Genomic DNA, 21,299 nt, shown 5'->3' with positions numbered 1-21,299 from the left:
ATCTTTCAGAAGTAATCAGTGATCAGTATTTCAAAAATAACCATTATATTCGTCATAGAGAAAAGTACAATTTTAGCGACAATAATATTATGCTGCTTGGGCAGTTCGAACGAAATTATGATTTATATTTATGACAAAATGCTTATACGTTTACAATGTGCTTTATATTGCTTGCATTTCCATCGCTGATAGCTTGCCACAATTCATTGAAAATTAGACAATAAGGTATGCAATGAATGCAAAGTTTATTTTATTTGTTCTATTCGAATGCATGCTGGGCCACTAACAATTCGGTTAGCTTCAAAACTATAGTTTCTTCCCTACATTTAATCCAGGTTCTTTGGTTGAAATTTCCCATAGCAAATAGACAAAATCCAATAGGGTTTGTTTGTATCATACACCGAGAAAAATGTGATGGGCTCTTCCTCCTCTGTCTACACAAGCGCAATAAGTGCAGACAATGTTTAAACTAATTATCTATATTATCTTCTTATCCATCAATCTTCGTTGCGGATGTTGTTTGCGTGACATCACAGGGAGAACTGGAACAGCAACTTCTGCAAGCTAACCCGATCCTGGAAGCCTTCGGTAATGCTAAAACCGTCAAGAATGACAACTCTTCCCGATTCGTAAGTATCGACCGGCCGCATAATTTAACCGGCTAGCTGTATCCCAACTTTCGCCATCTTTCTTCACAGGGTAAATTCATCCGGATCAACTTCGACGCCTCCGGGTACATCTCTGGTGCCAACATCGAGACGTACCTGCTGGAGAAGTCCCGTGCCATTCGCCAGGCGAAGGATGAGCGTACATTCCACATTTTCTACCAGTTGCTGGCGGGCGCTTCACCCGAGCAGCGCGAAAAGTTCATTCTGGACGACATGAAGTCGTACCCGTTCCTGTCCAACGGGAACCTCCCGGTGCCCGGAGTGGACGATCACCTCGAGTACCAGGCCACCGTTAAGAGCATGCACATCATGGGCATGACCGAGGAGGACTTCAACTCAATCTTCCGCATCGTCAGCGCGGTGCTGCTGTTCGGCTCGATGAAGTTCAAGCAGGAGCGCAGCTCGGATCAGGCGACACTGCCGGACAATACGGTCGCACAAAAGATCGCCCACCTGCTGGGACTAAGCGTGACGGACATGACCAAGGCGTTCCTGACGCCACGCATCAAGGTGGGCCGGGATTTTGTCACCAAGGCACAAACCAAGGAGCAGGTGGAGTTCGCGGTGGAGGCCATCGCGAAGGCATGCTACGAGAAGATGTTCAAGTGGTTGGTGAACCGCATCAACCGATCGCTGGACCGAACCAAGCGACAGGGTGCCTCCTTCATTGGTATACTCGATATGGCTGGCTTCGAGATCTTCGATCTGAACTCGTTCGAGCAGCTTTGCATTAATTACACCAACGAGAAGCTGCAGCAACTGTTCAATCACACTATGTTCATCCTCGAGCAGGAAGAGTACCAACGCGAGGGTATCGAATGGAAGTTTATCGATTTTGGGCTGGATCTGCAGCCAACGATCGATTTGATCGACAAACCAGGTGGTATCATGGCGCTGCTGGATGAGGAATGTTGGTTCCCCAAGGCAACCGATAAGACCTTCGTCGAGAAGCTTGCTACCGCCCACACCATGCACCCTAAGTTTATGAAGACCGACTTCCGAGGGGTTGCCGATTTCGCCGTGGTGCACTACGCCGGTAAGGTCGACTACTCCGCAACCAAGTGGTTGATGAAAAATATGGACCCTTTGAACGAAAACATTGTCTCGCTGCTGCAAAGCTCCCAAGATCCGTTCGTGGTTCAAATCTGGAAGGATGCCGAGATTGTGGGAATGGCTCAGCAAGCGCTCACCGACACCCAGTTTGGTGCCCGTACCCGCAAGGGTATGTTCCGAACGGTTTCCCACCTCTACAAGGAACAACTGGCCAAGCTTATGGACACCCTTCGCAACACGAATCCGAACTTTGTTCGTTGCATCATTCCTAACCACGAGAAACGGGCTGGCAAAATTGACGCTCCGCTGGTTCTCGACCAGCTGCGCTGTAATGGTGTTCTCGAAGGTATCCGTATATGTCGCCAGGGCTTTCCCAATCGTATTCCCTTCCAGGAGTTCCGCCAGCGGTATGAACTACTCACTCCGAACGTTATTCCGAAGGGCTTCATGGATGGTAAGAGAGCTTGCGAGCAGATGATTCGGGCCCTCGAGCTGGACAACAATCTGTACCGCATTGGGCAATCGAAGATCTTCTTCCGGGCTGGAGTGTTGGCCCATTTGGAGGAGGAGCGTGATTATAAGATCACCGATTTAATCGTCAACTTCCAGGCGTACTGTCGTGGGTTCCTGGCTCGTCGCAACTATCAGAAGCGCCTTCAGCAGTTGAATGCTATCCGAATTATACAACGTAACTGTGCGGCCTATCTGAAGTTGCGTAACTGGCAGTGGTGGCGATTGTATACGAAGGTGAAACCGCTGCTGGAGGTTACTAAGCAGGAGGAAAAGTTGGTACAGAAGGAAGATGAGTTGCGGCAGATTCGCGATAAGTTGGAAAACTTGTCCAGAAACTCTCAGGAGTACGAGAGGAAGTTCCAGCAGGCAATCGAAGAGAAAACGCACCTGGCGGAACAACTCCAGGCTGAGATCGAGTTGTGCGCCGAGGCCGAGGAGGGTAGGGCCAGGCTGGCGGCCCGCAAGCAGGAACTTGAAGAACTCATGCAGGATTTGGAAGCCCGCATCGAAGAGGAGGAAGAACGCGTCAATGCCTTAACTAGCGAAAAGAAGAAGCTTCAGATCAACATCCAAGATCTGGAGGAACAGCTGGAGGAGGAGGAAGCTGCCCGTCAGAAGTTGCAGCTGGAGAAGGTGCAGTTGGATGGCAAGTTGAAGAAGATGGAGGAAGATATCGCTCTGACCGAGGATCAGAACCAAAAGCTGTCGAAGGAGAAGAAAATTATCGAAGAACGTGCCAACGACTTGTCGCAGACCCTTGCCGAAGAGGAAGAGAAAGCCAAGCATCTGGCTAAGCTTAAGGCGAAGCACGAGTCCACTATCGCCGAGCTGGAGGAAAGGCTGCTAAAAGATCACCAGCAACGTCAGGAATCGGATCGTTCCAAGCGAAAGATCGAAACCGAAGTGGCTGATTTGAAGGAGCAAATAAATGAGCGCCGGGCACAGATTGAGGAGATGCAACAGCAGCTGGTGAAACGCGAGGAGGAGCTCACGCAAACGCTGTTCCGAATTGATGAGGAATCCGCGGCTAAAGCTGCCGCCCAGAAGGCTCAGCGCGAGCTGGAGTCGCAGCTGGCGGAGATTCAGGAGGATTTGGAGGCGGAGAAACTGGCCCGCTCCAAGGCCGAGAAGCAGAAACGCGATCTGAACGAGGAGCTGGAGGCGCTGAAAAATGAACTGCTGGATTCACTGGACACGACCGCAGGTGAGTTTAACCCATTAACGATCATGCTGTAAAAAATATTTTTATTTCAAGAAAGGCATTGGGGTAATTTAGATTCTTGGCGTTAGAGAAACCCCAATCGTCAAGAATTATTCTTTTCCCTTCATCAATTTTCCGGAAAATGACAAAAAATCGAAAAATCGCCAAACAAAAACATTGGCCGAAACCTATATTTTTGTTCATGAATTGAGTTTTGTTTTTTGTCATGTTATATACTTTCCGCTATTAGTTGATTTGAACCGCATTTGTTGCCCAATAAAATTATACAAAATTTAATTAAATTGGGAGTGACTGGTAACTTATAAACTATGCTATCATTTGATGCCAACACCTTACCATATGGTTGCTTTTCAAAGCATAGAAGAATTATCAAAGTTGCTGTTCGATTTTTCGAACCCTTGACCTCATATGGGTTAATAACGATGAAGGTCCCGCCTCATTTCCCTACCTATGTTTGAGTTGGTCGAATATCTAGTTCATAACTAATTAATACATAATCAGATTTGCAAATAAAAATGAACTGATTTAATCTGCGGATATGAAATCACCTCTTTGTGATACCGGTAATTCACTAAACTTCATCTATTCACAAGTTCCTTCGGCCATGCTTAAAAGTAGTAAACAGCAAATCTTTCAGTTCAGCCAAATCTAGGCCAACCAAATAGTTCCGGACAAAATCGGGACACGTAAGCAAAAAAATCAAAAACCCATTTTTTTAAGAATATTATTGAGTGAATGAAACCGAGAATAAAACCAAACAATTCAACATTCTTGTACAGCCATTCCATACCAAACCGGAACCCTAATAACAAAAAAATAAAAAAATACGGGTCTAATATGCGATAAAAAACTAAACTACACCCATACCTCGCTATACGGCCGCTCTTTATACGGCATTTCGCTAAAACGGCCCTCTCCAATTAAGACAGGTTTTCGATTTACGGCTTAAAATTGTTCGTTATAACGGCAGAAAAACTGTTTTTCAATGTCGATATACAGCCACTTCATGTCAAACCGATATAGTGGTTTTCAAATTTTCGTGAAAAGTGGTAGGTTCGTTCCTTGTCGGAAAATAGTGGACCAGTATTTCTTAATTTTCATAGAGGTGCTTATTTACATTTTAGGGTGTTCCGAAAAATCAACTTTTTCCCGTTTACTCAAAAATGACTTTTTTCAAAAATTCATATCTTTTTTAATATCTGAACCAATTTAGACGACCGATATATTGATATAGTGTGGGTTTGGTATGGAATTGCATTATACATACACATATTTTATGTAACATGAACTTGTTTTATTTTTGTTTATGAATTATTGTTGATTTTCGGAGTCTATTATTATATAATGTTCAAATGTATGTACTTGTTATGTATGTAATTTCGATTTTAAATGAAATAAAAAGATAAAATACATATTAAATAACAAGCCATGTTACATATTTTATAAATTTGGCACCGATCTGATTGAATTTGTATGAATTTGTTTTATAATAATTGATTCCTTATACGGCTTTTCGCTTTCCGGCCAAGTTTCGTGGAACGGATCTAGGCCGTAAAGCGAGGTATGGGTGTACCAATTTTAACGAAACGTTTTCGCCTGGATTGGCTGTATATGTACCTACTGTGTTCTCTACCAAGAAAAAAATATTCAAAAAAATCATGATTTTTGGAAATTTTCCCATAAATTTTGCCACATTCGACAATCCAGTTCTATTTGACAATCATTTATGATTTCAATATTGAGCCGTGACTTTTCCGTTGTCCACATATTGTTCATCATTTATCTGAACAAGAAGTATTTTTCTAATGCTACTTTGAATGGTCAGTTAGAAATGGACTTTAATAAAAACCCATTTATACTGTTGTGTGTTTACTAGAATAAATTTTCATTTTTTAATATACTCCAACGCAGTATCGTAAAATTATTCACAGTTTAAATGGATTTCGTTTACTGTGTTTCATCTGAATCAACTAAGCTTTCAAACCACTTTGCTCCTCACTAATCAGAAATACTTCTTTCCTTTTATGTTGAAGAGTTCTTTTATGTCGTTTATTCTTACAGGTTCAGTTATATAAATTTGATGAAACCAAATTCTAAATCTATTTTTAATGCTGAAGTATGAAGTGAAGTTTACAGTTTGCTTATTCTACGGTTAATAGGATGGGATATCGATTAAACTCAGACGACTCGAAGTTAGTAGGAAGGCATATTTTTATCATATAGAGGAGGGTACAAAAGAAGATTTAGACAATTTTAATGTTCACACACTGAGATCGATAGCTTTGAGGGAAAGATAGATTCGGTCTAACAGAGCCAACACATCCCGTACCAGCACAATGGATTGTTTCCTTCGGGCCTGAAGAGAGTTTGCTAAATTTGATCTAATTACAAGACGAATAAATGTTTGAAAGGTCACCAATTAATGTCACTGGTAGAAAGCAATCATAGTTTTAAGCATCGATTTTTAAGGTAAATTCCGTAGTACAACAGGACACTTTTCTTGTGAAAGAAAATAAGAGCGTAATCCTTTAAAAACACTAAGAATTCTCTCGACAGAACGTCCAAGAAAAAGGAATCATGTGTTACCCTGCTCAAACAAATTAGTATCATATTCAACGACAAAATCACAAAAACTCTTCAATGTTTCCACACGTATCGTGTAAATATGAAGATATTTATTAAGTTTTACAACGGAGCTTTCAATATTGATTGCATGTTGAAAACAGTTTTGTGAAGTCTATGCAAATACAACATTGTAAATCCGAATTCATTCATCAGATGTTCATTCGAATGAGATTATTGAAAATAATGATGGTGGAATATGGAGGAATATCAAAATTTTCTGTATACTCAAAATACGGTACAAATTGACAAAAAGATGGGACACTCAAAATCGGTCGAAAAAATGGTACTGTCCCTTTAAAAACGGTACGTTTGGTCAGCCTAGCCAAATCACAAGAATAAACACTTGCTCTCTCGTCAAGCCATCCCATAGTATCTTCTGAGTTCACTGTAACTTGACTGCCAAATTTGTCAGACTAACTGTTCCAATCTCCAGATTTATCGAATACTAGCTGACCCGGCAAACTTCGTCCCGCCAAATATTTGTTTTTTTTGTTATCAATACCTTCAAACATTCACGTTTTCTTACCATGAGCAAGTTCATGGGTCCAATCGCAGAACTGTTCATTGATTGATCTTCTATTCATCTCCGTTGAATTTACTTTTTACTATAAAATTCCTAGTATTTCTAACTATACTCATTATTATAATATCATATTATTTTCAGACACAATTCTCGTTAAAGATTTTTCAACCACTTGTAAATAACAACTCCGTTACATGGAATAAATATTTTATACAGAGAATATGATAGAATAAAGACAGTCCTAAATCGGACAATTCCTTCCTTGAGTTCTGCTCTTATCAACACATCTGACGATCCTTTTTTTTTTGGTATAGATAGAAGAAGATATAGAAGTTCGTTTCATCACATTAAAATCCATTTCCAGTTTCAAACAAAGATCAATTTCGCTAGTAAACATCAAATGGACTAGTGAGAATTCGGCTCCTTTAAACTAATGTAACTGAGCCTGTAAAAATAAACGATTTATATAAAAAAAAAAAAATCAAATGGACTAACAGCACTTGTCACATGTAATTATAAAACATTTGGGAATTTAATTTTCCGAATTTTCTCTTTTTCCTTCAGAGTTTTCTGAAAATTTTCAATTGTCATGTTTGGCTGGAATATTTTTGGTTTAAATATGTGTAATATTTTAATGGAACCCCCCTCCATTCCATAGGAGTGTCATACAATTATAGAAACATTTCTCATACCCAAAAACCCTCACATCCCAAGTCCATAAGAATCAGACAGACAGACAGAAATCCATTTATATATATATATATATATATATATATATATATATATATATATATATATATATATATATATATATAGATTTGACCCGTGGCTTTTATGAATTTTAGGTTTTAGCCTATCCGTTTATTCTGAGGACTGTCATCTCGCCGCATTCGGATACCAGGTGCAGACGATGGTTCTTTGTGGTCTTCAAGCATCGAAGGACTCTCTTTGCTTGGTCCATTCGCGGTTTGTTGGGATTGTGACTTTTCTACCCAGCAAATCTCCAGTCGAGTGTTGACCGAAACGTAAAGCAAACAATTTACCAGATTACAAAGTGACGTGTTTGTAGGCAATGCACACTCCCCCTTTTACCTGAGGTATCCGGAGTCAATTGGCACTTTCGGATTTCGTCTTGGATTCATCGTGTCAGAATCGTCGAATCAGCTTTTAGATGTTTTAGATGTGTTGATCGAGAGGGTAATGGTCACCGTTCCTCGTCACGTGGATCCCCAAAAAGTGTTTGAGTTCTCCTAAACAGCATAGCTTGGAGTGTTGCTGGGGATCACCTTTCTATCATGGTTGCGGATATACAGATACGTGTTGGCATCAGCCTGATGGACTGGAGAACTCCGTCGGTCTTCTTATTCCATGCTCGAGAGGGCTGCTCGAGTCCGTAAATGCTGCGCTTGACGTGACAAACGGAGACTTTAAATCCTACGATTTCCCCTTCGTTGGTCGTCGATAAGTTGCTCGTTATTGACAGCTCTGTTCGGGAAGGCACACAAATGGACAGATCAAATGTATGAAAAAATGGAAACGCTTAAGGTTTTCATGATTTTTTTTCACATGAAACCATTTACAAACATTTACAAACCAGAGGATTCTAATGTATAGCATATTAAACAAATCTTAGGGAATTTCCGATTCGTTTAGGATGTAAATCGCCAAAATTCGTTCGCGGCAAAAATAGTTATTAACGTCAACTTTATTTCATAAAAACGTGACCTGTTTTCTGATTTAGCACCCTTAATGAAAGACGTAGTTCTACGTCAAGAAATCGTTGCGTCTTAAGGTAGGTTTAGAGTTCCCGTGAACGTGAACGCGGACAAACACTTTTTTGTTAATAATTCATCAGTCCATATATAAATCACGAGGAAAACATCTTGAAACGATAGGAAGAAACATTTTCTAGTTGAAAAACATGTTTAAACACAATTCATATTGATAAAAGTGGATTAATTCAATATTTCACAACGGTTCTGAATTTCCACCGTGGAATCGAGATGTTGGTGAACTCACCATAGTTCACCGACTTCGGTGAACGTGAACATGAAAACAGTGGTGAATATAGACGTCAAAATATTTCCCCGTTCATGTTCACGTTCGAATGTCCCAAGGCATTCTGAAAATTATTTCACCGTGAACTGTAATGGGATATGTTTAGCAATTTTCTAGTTTTGAATGAAAATTTTGATATGGATGCAATTTCATTCAATCGGATCTCTGCGCGGGTTAAAAAACTTCGTTGCTTCGGGTTGATTCGTGAACAACTGTATATTTTATCCGAATTACTTTATTGAAGATCGATGTTTATTTACTTCACGTTTATTGCCGAACTTTTAATAGGAACGTGAACGTGAACAAAATTATTCTATTCACCACGATTTTTTGAGTTGTATGTTCGCAATGTAGTTCACCGTGAAATGATCGTACTATTCCACCACCTGTTCAAGTTCACGTTCACGGGAACTCTAAACCAGACTTTAGCGTCGATTGCTAACAGGAACAAAAATTTGACATTTCCAGTGATGTCAGATTAGTTTCTAATATTTTTTTCTGCACAACTCAAATTTTTTCGGTGAATTATCGGGTGATAACAAAGACAAAAGAACAATCTAACTATTCAACAGTATGAATACGAACAACCAATAGTCAATCGGTGTATTTAGTATAAAAAACACGAAAGTGCAGAGTGAGGAGGTTAGGAGAAGATAGAGTTTCGGTAGCAACTTATACTTATCTTTTGCAGTATCAATTACGCATTCAGCTGGTTACAATTTATCACAAAATTAAACAGGATTTCACAAACAACTATGTAATATGCCTTAGACACAAAATACAAAGAGCTGCAATTTTCGCCATAATAAAAATGTTGATGATTGATCGTTGCGCAATTTTTTAATCGACACAATTTAACGCTTGATTTCTGTCCATCGATAGCCCAGCAAGAGTTGCGCTCCAAGCGTGAACAGGAGGTCGCAACACTCAAGAAAACACTGGAGGATGAATCGTCCAACCATGAAAGTCACATATCGGATATGCGTCACAAACACGCTCAGGAAATTTCCTCCATCAATGAGCAGCTGGAGAATTTCAAAAAGCTGAAGGGTGGCTTGGAGAAGGCGAAACAAGCGCTGGAGGCGGAGAATGCCGATTTGGCTACCGAGCTGAGGAACGTCAACCAGTCTCGCCAGGAGGGCGATCGGCGCCGGAAGCAAGCCGAGACTCAGATTGCGGAATTACAGGTTAGTTTACGGCGGGGCAGTTTCGCTGTTTGAATTGTTTTGTTTCGTATTTCGTTCGGATATCTTATGAGTTATGTTGTAATATTTTGCATGCCAACGAATGATACGTTCGTTTTCATTTGATTTCCACATAAAAAGGACCGGGTTGAGTATTTACATGTAATGTTTCGGTTCCATTCGTTTGAATATCTGTGCGTGATATACATCCTTCCATCAGTGCAGCTAATCGGTGTCTTTCTCCCGCTCCCAAAAGGTTAAACTAGCCGAGGTAGATCGCGCTCGTTCGGAGTTGCAGGATAAGGTCAATAAGCTGCAACAGGAGTCGGAAAACATCACCCAACAATTGGATGAAGCCGAACTGAAAGCATCCGCCGCAATCAAAAGTGCCAGCAACATGGAGAGTCAGCTCACAGAAGCCCAGCAGCTGTTGGAGGAAGAAACTCGCCAGAAGCTTGCGCTGAGCTCCAAACTGAGACAGCTCGAGAGTGAGAAGGAAGCGCTCCAGGAACAACTGGAGGAGGATGAGGAGACCAAGAAAAATTACGAGAAGAAGTTGGCCGAGCTGAACATAACCATCCAAGAGATGAAGAGGCGATCTGAGGAAGACTGTATGATATTTTTGTTCATTGTTTTGCTACTCAGATATATGCTCATTTATTGCGTTTTTTACAGCTGACATTGCGAAGGAGTTGGAGGAATCGAAGAAGAAAATGAACAAGGATATCGAAACCCTGCAGCGACAAATCCAGGAACTGCAGGCGGCTAACGATCGGCTGGACAAGAGCAAAAAGAAGATCCAGTCGGAACTGGAGGACGCTACCATCGAGCTGGAAACCCAACGCACCAAGGTCCTCGAGCTGGAGAAGAAACAGAAGAACTTCGACAAAGTGCTCGCCGAAGAGAAGGCCGTCAGCGAACAGAACGCCCAAGAGCGGGACGCAGCGGAACGGGAAGCTCGGGAGAAAGAAACCAAGGTTCTCTCGTTGACGAGAGAACTCGACGAAGCGTACGAGAAGATTGACGACCTGGAAAGCAAACGCAAGGCACTGCAGAACGAGCTGGACGAGTTGGCTAATACTCAGGTAGATTTTGGGGAATTCATCTGTCCTGGAAAAATTTACTATCTCAATGTTTCTTTACAGGGAACAGCTGACAAGAACGTTCATGAGCTGGAGAAGGCCAAGCGTGCGCTAGAAAGCCAACTAGCCGAATTGAAAGCACAAAACGAAGAGTTGGAAGACGATCTGCAGCTCACGGAAGATGCCAAGCTACGCCTCGAGGTCAACATGCAAGCACTACGCGCACAGTTCGAGCGGGACATCCAAGCTAAGGAGGAACAGTCCGAAGAGAAGCGACGGGGTCTGGTGAAAGCGCTCCGTGATCTGGAAGCTGAACTGGACGAGGAGCGGAAGCAGCGAACGGCTGCCGTAGCGGCCAAGAAGAAACTCGAAGGTGACCTGAAGGACATCGAAGCAACCCTCGAGATGAACACCAAGGTCAAAGAGGACGCCCTCAAACAGGCCAAGAAACTGCAAACCCAAGTCAAGGATGCCATTCGGGATGCCGAGGAAGCTAAGGCAGCTAAAGAGGAATTAGCTGCCGTTAGCAAGGAGGCGGAGCGCAAGGCGAAGGCGCTCGAGGCAGAAGTTATGCAACTATCGGAAGACTTTGCCAGCTCGGAACGAGCCCGACGGGCAGCCGAAGCTGAACGAGACGAACTGCTCGAGGAAATCAATTCCAACTCCAACAAGGGCTCGCTCATGATCGATGAAAAGCGACGACTGGAGGCTCGCATCGCCGCCCTCGAGGAGGAACTCGAGGAGGAGCAATCGAACGCCGAACTTCTCGTGGACCGTAACCGCAAGGCACAACTCACCGTCGAACAGCTGACCACCGAACTGCAGGCAGAGAAATCCAACTCGCAGAAGTACGAGAACGTGAAAACTGGCCTCGAGCGGCAGAACAAGGAATTGAAGGCAAAATTGTCCGAACTGGAGACCGCCCAACGCACCAAGGTGAAAGCAGCGATGGCCAGCCTCGAGGCCAAGATTGCCAACCTCGAGGAACAGCTGGAGAACGAAACCAAGGAGCGACTCACCGGCCAGAAGGCCAACCGCAAGCTGGAGAAGAAGATCAAGGAGCTCACGATGAACATCGAGGATGAGCGGCGACATGCCGACCAGTACAAGGAACAGATCGAGAAGGTAACCTCCACAGATTGGTTTCGCAGTTGTTGTTGATTTCCAAATTTAATTCCGCTTCATAATCCGCAGATGAACAACCGCATGAAAATCTTGAAGCGAAATCTCGACGAGGCCGAGGAGGAGATCCAAAAGGAAAAGACACAGAAACGCAAAGCCCAGCGGGAGTGCGAAGATATGCTTGAGAGCCATGAAGCGCTCTCGCGGGAAGTTAACTCGCTCAAAACGAAACTGAGGTAAGTACTAAACACGTGCGTGGTTTTGTGCATTCATCGCAAGCCAATGGAATACACAGCCAAACATTTCGGTTAATTCACAAAATTTATCGCAAAAACCTACCCCTCTCCTTCCCTCTCTAGTGCACGGAAAGATTGAATTCCCGCGGGATGCAGTCTCTCGCAGTCGGGGGAAAAGTTAGCTTCGAAAGCAACCACCCAAATGGGAGGGTTTTTCATCAGTTTCCGTTGACAACGGTAGTAGAAACGCTTTGTGTATATGTTGCCCATGTTGGTGTGATAGAAAATCTTTATTATACTCTTTGTCACTATTGATAGTTATGTATAAGCTCAAGGAAAGATAGTGTATTCCAAAAAAGGAGAGGTAATTGTAACGCGCTTAGGCATTTGATTAGTTTTGGAAGTTTTCGTGGAACTAATATTTACTTCGGAACGAAGCATGGTGCGTTCGAAGAATTTCCGGAACGCTAAACCCTTTTACTAATAATCATCTTGCATGTTTCGTGTGACGTTTGTGAGTAATTTTATCGTCTCATCCAGCTCAAACTACTCAACTTATCTGATGACTGGTTATCATTTGAGATGCGAAGCTTCCCTTTGAACTGGCGATATGAGTTTTCATTTTTATTTTTCGTTTCATTGATCCACATGGTATAATATGTTCACTGTAGGCGTTCGAATTCCATTTCATGTACGAGGTTTCAATTCATATGCTTTAAACCTTTACGGTCGTTTGTTTGCTCTCAGCCACCACAGCAAGAAATCATACTAAAAACTTTATTCAACGATGTAATAGTCTACATTTTTTCTAAACGAATTCTAATGTCTAGTGAACTTTGCCACGAATGTATATGGAGTTTCTATGAACAATAGGTAACGGTACTCGGTGTAACCAAAATATTATTAACGTGGAAAGATAAGAGGATCTCTTTCAAGGGAAATAATTCCGACCGCAAAAGGTTAAATTTACTATGAAATACATCATTTGTGAACATTACTATTACTCGAACATAGTTCTTTGGAGTGACATATGTCTTTGGAATGCGTTTGTTGCTTAGCCAATGGAAGGAGATCAACATTTAAAAATTTACCACGTTTATTAAGAACTGCTCAAGGTTGAACGACTAAAATTATCCTAGAACTTACGAAGCAAATTGTTATTCTTTTATTATCAAATATCGTGAATATCGACTTACGTTCAGTGGGTCTTATATACTCGTTACCCGTAACTGAACCGTTTCTTGCTTAGTCTATTTAAATGTGGAATATGATTAAACAACCCTCACATCAAGCTGTATCATTTACACAAAACTACTTGCTTTCGATTCGTGTTTGACGAGTTTCAGTAAAGAACGATTTTACAGTTCTTTTTTAATTATTCGATTAGTAATCCAATCTTGCAAGATGGGGCTCAAATTCACTCTTCACTGGTCCAGAAACATTTTGTGGAATTTCTGATTGTGTGTTGAAGAGTGAGCTGAAGAAAAGGAAAGACCAGGAGTTGGTGGCCAATATGATGACTGTACTACTTACAAAGTAAAAATACTTACAAAGTACAACAAGTCGAAAAAACTTATCCGCCAAATATTAAAGTTACTCTGAAATTGCTGAGTCTTAATAAGAAATACCTCAGCACATTTACAGGTCTTATAACAGGACACTGTTCGAGCAAATACCATCTTCGAAATTTAGATTTCATACAAGATTATATTTGTCGCTTTCGCAATGTCCAGAGCAAAACCTCGGAACATTTACTTGTAATTGCGGAGTTTTTACAAGACGCAGACATCCTAATCAAGATTAGAGATGAACCAGCCTTTGGCTGAAAATCTCTTTAATAAAGAAAGAAAAAAAAAAAATCCTAATCAAGGCGCCTAGAAGTATATCCCACCAACTTGTTAAAACCACTCTTCAACCATCTTGGAAGTCTACTGTGTTTTGTTTGTAAACAAAACACAATACGCTAGTGCCGAAGCTCGCTCGTGATCAGTCTGTCTCTTTCACGCTACAAGCAAATAATTCCCCTTCTGCTTTCTTCCGTACTGTTTTCATATACCGGTTCCCTACCCAACTTAGTGACGAAACGGCCTCACCTTAGGATATACCTCTAGGCGCCTTGATCCTAATAAGAGCACTTTAGAGCAGTGTTGCCACATTTTCATCTATACATCGAACTTATTCAATGCAGAGGAAAATCGGTTTCATTAGCATAAAATTAACATAATGTATACTATAAAATCATGTATCATATATACTATAAAATATTACATTCACTTACTAACTTTATATTTACACTAGCTAACTCGGCAAACTTCGTCTCGCCCAAAATTTATTTTTCGTTATCACATCCACTTTTTCTTACTAAGCGCACGTTCATGAGTCCAATCGCAGAACTATTCATGGATTGATCTTTTAATCTACCCATTAAATTTACCTTTTACTATAAAATTCCTAGTACTTCTACCAAAACTCGTCATTATAATATCAGATTATTTTCCGACACCATTCTCGTTCAAGATTTTTCAACCACTTGCAAATAACATGTTTCTCCGTTACGTGGAATAAATGTTTGATACAGAAAATAAGATAGAATAAAAACAGTCCCAAATCGGATGTTTTACTCTTATCAACACACTCTCCATCCTCTTCTCTAAGGGTGGGCTGTCATACAAATGAAACACAAATTTCTGCATAACTCGAAAGCAAATCAAGCACAATTTGGGATGTGAGGGTTTTTGAGTATGAGAAATGTTTCTATAATGGTATGACTCTCCTCCCTCCTCTGGAATGGAGAGGGTGTCCCATAAAAATATTACACATATTTCAACCAACAATATTCCAGCCAATCATGACAATTGAAAATTTTCCGAAAACTCTGAAGGAAAAAGGGGAAATTCGGAAAATTAAATTCCCATATGTTCTACAATTACAATACATAGACAGAAAAAGATATAGGAGTGAGTTTTATCGCATTAACATCCATTTTCACTTTCGAACGAAGAGCAATTTCGTTAGCGCAAACATCAAATGGACCAACAACGCTTGTCAATATGTAATTGTAGAACATATGCGAATTGAATTTTTAGAATTTTCCCTTTTTCCTTCAGAGTTTTCCGAAAATTTCCAATGATCATGTTTGGTTGGAATATGTGTAGTATTTTTATGGGAGCCCTCTCCATTCCAGAGAAGGAAGGGATATGATACCATGATAGAAAAATTTCTCATACCCAAAAACCCTCACATCCCAAATTAGGCTCCATTTGCTTGATTAGTACTCGAGTTATGCTAACCCCCCTCCCTCTGAAACCACCACACGCACAAATCTGGTTCCGTTTGCTTGATTCATTCTCGGGTAATGCAGACCCCCCCCACCCCCTTATGGACGGGGAAAAGTATCAAACCACCATAGAAACATTTATTGCCTCCTAAAACCTCCATATACAGGGAAACTTCGATATAACATACCCTCGATATAACGTCACTCGATATAACGTACATTTTACCTCGATATAACGTACACCTTTGCAAAGTGTAAAGGAAAATTTTTTTCAATATTTTTTTTTCTGATAGAACAATGAATTATCTGTATTGTGATGCTAAAACAAGTTTTGTACCTTCAATCAATCTCGAAATACAGCTGGTTTGGTGATTCCAGATTCTAAATGAATCAAGCTTCAATCAACAGTACGAAGGGAAACATCATGAGAAAGGCTGGCTTCGTCTTCTGATTGAAGTTATTAATTAACTTGACTAAAACAGCAACTCAATAATGTATTATAGACTACGTTTGTGAGTACTTTATTATGCTTCGATATAACGTACAATTCGATACAATGTACAATTTTGAAAGTGAAATGTACGTTATATCGAAGTTTACCTGTACCAAATTTGGTTCCTTCTGCTTGATTAGTTCTTGATATATGCAGAAATTTGTCTTTCATTTGCTTGTCACAAATTTTTCTTGTCACGATTTTTCTGCAGGCATTTTTACAAAAAGCATGTGATTGGCTTTAATTTGATATGTCGATCATCTGAATCGGTCTGGTAGTTCAAGAGTTATGAATTTTTGAAAAAAGTCATTTTGGAAAAAAGGGAAACGTTGAATTTTTGGACAACCCTAAAATGGAAATGGTTACCCTAATGAAAAAATACGGGTCAAATGTTTTGCGATAAAGAACAAAACTATCAATTTTCTCAAAAATCTGAGAACCACTTTATTGGTTTGGCATGGAATGGCTGTATATTCTTACCAGAAACCCTTCCCAAAAGTTAGTGTGAAGTTTTTCGTAAACCTGAGAATGCAGATTATTTTTCCTAGTCATAACTATACACCAAGAAATTTCCATCGGCCATATCAGGAATTGTCAGGTGTCATTGGTGTAATTCAGCAGAGAAATCGTCATCCACTTAATCTACTATTTTTCAAATAGCTGCGTAAAGCTTCTCAATCCTAATGGGCCTCAGAATTCCTGTGCAACTTCTTCATTTTTAAGCTGTTGTGATTTTGATTTGTTCCCGGTTGACATCTGATCCTACTAGAGCACTTTGGATATTGAGTCTTCTTTCGAGTCTTTAATTCTTGTAACTTTCCTAATCAATGTATACCCAGATTTAAACCTACAATCTAGATCGCAATTGTAATCCACCGTTGTGACGTAACACAATCGCGACTGTCCTGCAGTAACCCCTATGAATGGTCAATACATTGGTTCATAAGCACAAGCTTTTCTGACATTGTCCTCTTTCCTATTTTTTCAAGACGCGGCGGCATTGGCGTGAGTTCGTCCCGACTGACGACACCGAAGCGCGAGAACGACTCGATCGTCCAGGATGAATCGCTCGATGGTGAGGACAACAGCAACTGACGACTGACGAGCACGTCTTCCAGCTATCTTTCCAACTTTTATTAGAATTGGAGTGGAATGGGGCAGTATGATAGAGTTCGGAACAGTATAGCAGCAAAAGCAGCAGCAGCAGCAGCATCAGTATCCCCAGGTATGAGCGAATGATGAGCGCGCGAGTGTACTTTTTTATTCGAAAAACAAATGCCAAGAGAGAGAGAGAGTGCGAACGAGATAGTAGAGCTGGTGGTAACGCAAAATAAAATCATTCTTTGTTGTATTAAAATATTTCGTAATATAATGTAATGAAGGAAGAATTACCGAACCCGTCGGGGGAACGCATGCCTTCCTTCCGTTTTGAATGTATTTAGGAGAAAGAAATGAAATAGCAGCGGTGAAAAAGAGGATGATAAGTCATAGCTGAGTCGGCAAGAGAAACAAAAAAAACGTATTTAGCGCGTAAGTGATGAACATTTTCCTAAAACAAAAAGCAACCAAGTAACGATTAAAAATAAATCAGCAAATAAGTAAATCCCTTATGAACAATTACCATTTCACTGAGTACTTTACCGAATGTATAAAACGTACATGATTTTTGCTAGATCAACGAGATAGAAGAATAAACAAAAACAGTAGCAACTGAATGCGATTTCGTCGTTAGCGACTGGGCTAGGAAAAAAGGGGCGCGAAATCATTTTAGGAGCGGTGGGAAAAGAAGCAGGATGTTTTTATACTATCGAAATGAAGGTTAAATTCATAACATTTGAACCGAGGAGCATTTAGATACGTTTATATATGTTACGAAAATTGATTGTTTTTAATTATTATTATTAAAATAATTAACTTCTATCTTAATTTTTTTATATCATCTTTAAGTTTTCCATTTCTTCCTTTTTACACGGACAAGACATACACAGACACACACACACATGAACACATAACAACAAAATGATTCCATTTTTAGCACTTCTCAATTAACAAAACAAGCAAAACAATGATAAGTGGAACGAAAAAATCAGTAGCTGCCTAAGGATAAAGTTCGCTTTTTTATATTATTAACAAGAGGAAAGTCCCTAGTTGAACCAGAAGAATCCGTTAAATAAAATTATTGCAAGTAAAGTTCATTAGCAGTATTTTCACACCGATGACACTTCATGATTGGCATAACCCGAGTGGCCTTTATTCGGAGCGGCGAATGACGTGAAATATGTCGAGTCACCTGTATCATTTGAATCTGGAAAATGAATGCGGTAGGAAAAAAAAACTCAAAATTACTGAACAATGATGATATATCCGGGTATTACCGAAGGCAAATTGCGAAAAGCCTCTTCTGTGTCTTCAGCTTAAAATAGAAACCAAAAAATAATGTGATTTTCAGCAAGTTGCTTCGATGCGTCCACTGTCATTCCACGGGTAACACGCAGTTTGATAAGAACTCTTCGTTCGCTTAAGTAGTGTCTTCCGCCGAGAAAATCAGTAAACAAACGCTGGCATTTAAAAATATTGACAACTACTTGCGGAATATAACAACGTTTACCGTAGACATTCAGCAGCAGAATATTATATAAGTAAGTCACAAAACCATGAATTTCCGAACATCCAAAATTTTTCAGATACTGAAATGATAGGTGAAAAGTTTTAAAAAGAAACTCAAATTGGTCTTAAATGCTAGTAGATTTGACCAGGTTTTATCGAGGCTGTTCTCATTGTAGAGATTATTGGAAACATTTATTTTTGTAGGTTTTTTATGAAATCTATGTTTTTCTATATTATAGTGACTTTCGACACTTTTGGCTGGCTTGTCACTCAGATCACGGCTTTACTTCCATACCGAAGGAAGAATGTCGGAAGTGAGAATTGAACTTGTGACTTGTGAATTGAACATGAGAAGTACGGATGTTAACCACTCGATCTGGCGTGACTCCATACACCAAAATTGTAATCATTGAGAAATATTAAAGTAGGTTTCCGTGAAAAGTGGTAATTTTGTTTCTTATCACAAAATATTAGTCCCGTTTTTTTTTTTCATTAGGGTGCCCATTTCCATTTTAGGATGGCCCGAAAAATCATTTTCCCCCCATTTTTCCCAAAAATGGCTTTTAAAAATTCATAACTTTTGAACTACTGAACCAATTCTGATTCTGATACATTGAATCAAAGATAGTCTAGCTAATTGGCTTCAATTTGACATGCCGACCATCTAAATAGGTTCAAAGGTTATGATTTTTTAAAGACATTTTTGGAAAAAAAAGGAGAAAGAAATATTTTTTAGAAAATCGATTAACTTTGAAAAATCATAACTCTGATTTTTGGATTATTTGGAAAACTCAGCTTTCAAGACAAAATATAAGTAAACAATAAAAATAAATACAATCAAAAATTACGAAAACAAGATCCAGTTTTTTGCAATTGTGAATTTTTTCCAAGAAAGACAAACATCAGAATCCAATTATCTTTAATTGGATACGTCAAACATCAGAATTGGTCCAGTAGAAGAAGTCATGATTTCAAAAAATATGTTTTTGGGAAAAGGGATTTTTTTTATTTTTCGAACCAGTTCAAAATGGAAATGGCCCTAATGAAACAATCGGCCTGATTCTACGCGGCGTGTGAGGTGAGATGACAATTGTCACATCACCATCACCCACTTCTCCTCACTCTATTCCTACAGTCGTATCGGGTGCCATGAGAGGGTCATTTGTGTATGTGAAAGGATGAACTGCACAGGACTATGACTCTGCATAGTCATAGTCAACTGAGGATAGTCAGCTGACTATCTGACTGACTATATCCGTATTCAGTTAGTAATGACTATTGGCTTCCTCAAGCAGTTTCTTCGCCAAAACGATTAAACAGTCAGTCTGGTATTTAGTCGCTATCTCCCTCTACCGACTCGACTATATCATTTCATTCTTCCCAGTCAAATTGACCTCATTGCATTTTGAAGTGACTTCCCCCAAAACGAATTCGTTCCTCTCTCTCTCTCCCATGCATCACGTATGCATACACCGATGTTTGAGTTCAACGTGGTTTGACATACGCCACAGGTGAGCTAGATTCTTTTGTATCGTACACGAAAATGACTTACACGTATAAAATAGCGTGCAGTGTGTGTGCGCTATTTTGCACGGTATTTACTAATACTAACACGAGGACCTTTATAGCATACTTGATAAATGTCTAAGTTCGTTGGTTTGAGTTCACGATGGGGAGACAATAAACCGTCCATTGATGGGGTAACTACTTTTTGCATCAGAAATCATATTTTCGTTCCTCTTTATATGGACGTAAAAATAAGATTGCGTACGCGGGTATAAAATTAGTGTCAGGGGGAAATGGAAGTGTGGATTGAAGTCAGTTGAATGATGAGGCAAATTTGCATTCATTAGTCGAATCAGTTAAAATAACCACTGACTGGACTAGTTCACCAGTCATCCTCGTTAGTTAACGCTAGTCAATTCATTTTCTAGTCAAGTCATTTTTTGTTGCCGGCGACTGCCGAAGCAGTTCTAGTCGAAGCGAAGCTACTGAGAGTAGAGTCGGTCTCCATTTTTCACTCTCCGAGTAAATACCACCTCTAAAACATAGGTTTAGTGCAAGATGATATTTGTCGCTTTTGTAATGCCGAAAACGAAACCTCGGAACATTTGCTCTGAAATTGCGGAACACTAACAAGATGCAGTCTTCGACACCTTGATAAGGCTATTCTGGATCAGGACTGTAAATTTCAAACAGATTATTCCTGATTGGCACCTATCTCGCTATAGCTTTCAGTCTACTTCTTCATCAATAAGCATTAGATAAGCTTGAAACGTAGTAGAAAAAATGGGTCATACCACAATAATTCAAAATAATGGACGCTGTGGTTCACACCCAACAAGGAAAAAAAACAAGAAGTGGGTTATATCTGTGATATAACCGCAAGGCAGACGTAGGACTACCGTTGGCTCGGTAATAATTTATTTGAAATTGCATCTGAATCAATTCTTAATTAATGAATGAATGAATATTTTGAAAGATTGCTGAAAGTTTTGCTTTATAGCGTGTGGGTGGATGAGTATAAGTATGGAATTGTTATTAAAATAAAATTCAACTCTTTCGAACTTGTTAGTGGTTCCGAAACGAACCGATGGCATTTGAGTGGCCTTGTAAAAGCAACTGAGGATGTTTGA

The 21,299-nt window shown here is 40.0% G+C and overlaps 1 protein-coding gene across 2 annotated transcripts in view; it reads left to right on the top strand.

Moving 5' to 3' along the window:
- LOC129770525 (myosin heavy chain, non-muscle) overlaps positions 1–18,246 on the top strand; it is a 196,526-nt gene extending 178,280 nt beyond the window's left edge. For both annotated transcript variants that reach the window (XM_055773422.1, XM_055773421.1), the window contains 8 exons: positions 537–629; positions 699–3,438; positions 9,545–9,849; positions 10,103–10,457; positions 10,522–10,931; positions 10,992–12,053; positions 12,123–12,286; positions 17,046–18,246. In XM_055773422.1, the coding sequence (XP_055629397.1) occupies positions 537–629; positions 699–3,438; positions 9,545–9,849; positions 10,103–10,457; positions 10,522–10,931; positions 10,992–12,053; positions 12,123–12,286; positions 17,046–17,151 (5,235 nt within the window). In that variant the 3' untranslated portion in view covers positions 17,152–18,246. The remainder of the gene's footprint in view (positions 1–536; positions 630–698; positions 3,439–9,544; positions 9,850–10,102; positions 10,458–10,521; positions 10,932–10,991; positions 12,054–12,122; positions 12,287–17,045) is intronic.
- The last annotated feature ends 3,053 nt before the right edge of the window (positions 18,247–21,299 follow it).

Source organism: Toxorhynchites rutilus, chromosome 2, assembly GCF_029784135.1.
Source record: "Toxorhynchites rutilus septentrionalis strain SRP chromosome 2, ASM2978413v1, whole genome shotgun sequence".
Lineage (NCBI taxonomy): Eukaryota > Metazoa > Arthropoda > Insecta > Diptera > Culicidae > Toxorhynchites > Toxorhynchites rutilus.
The sequence above is the reverse complement of the archived record's forward strand: the minus strand, read 5'-3'. Positions and strand labels throughout refer to the sequence as shown.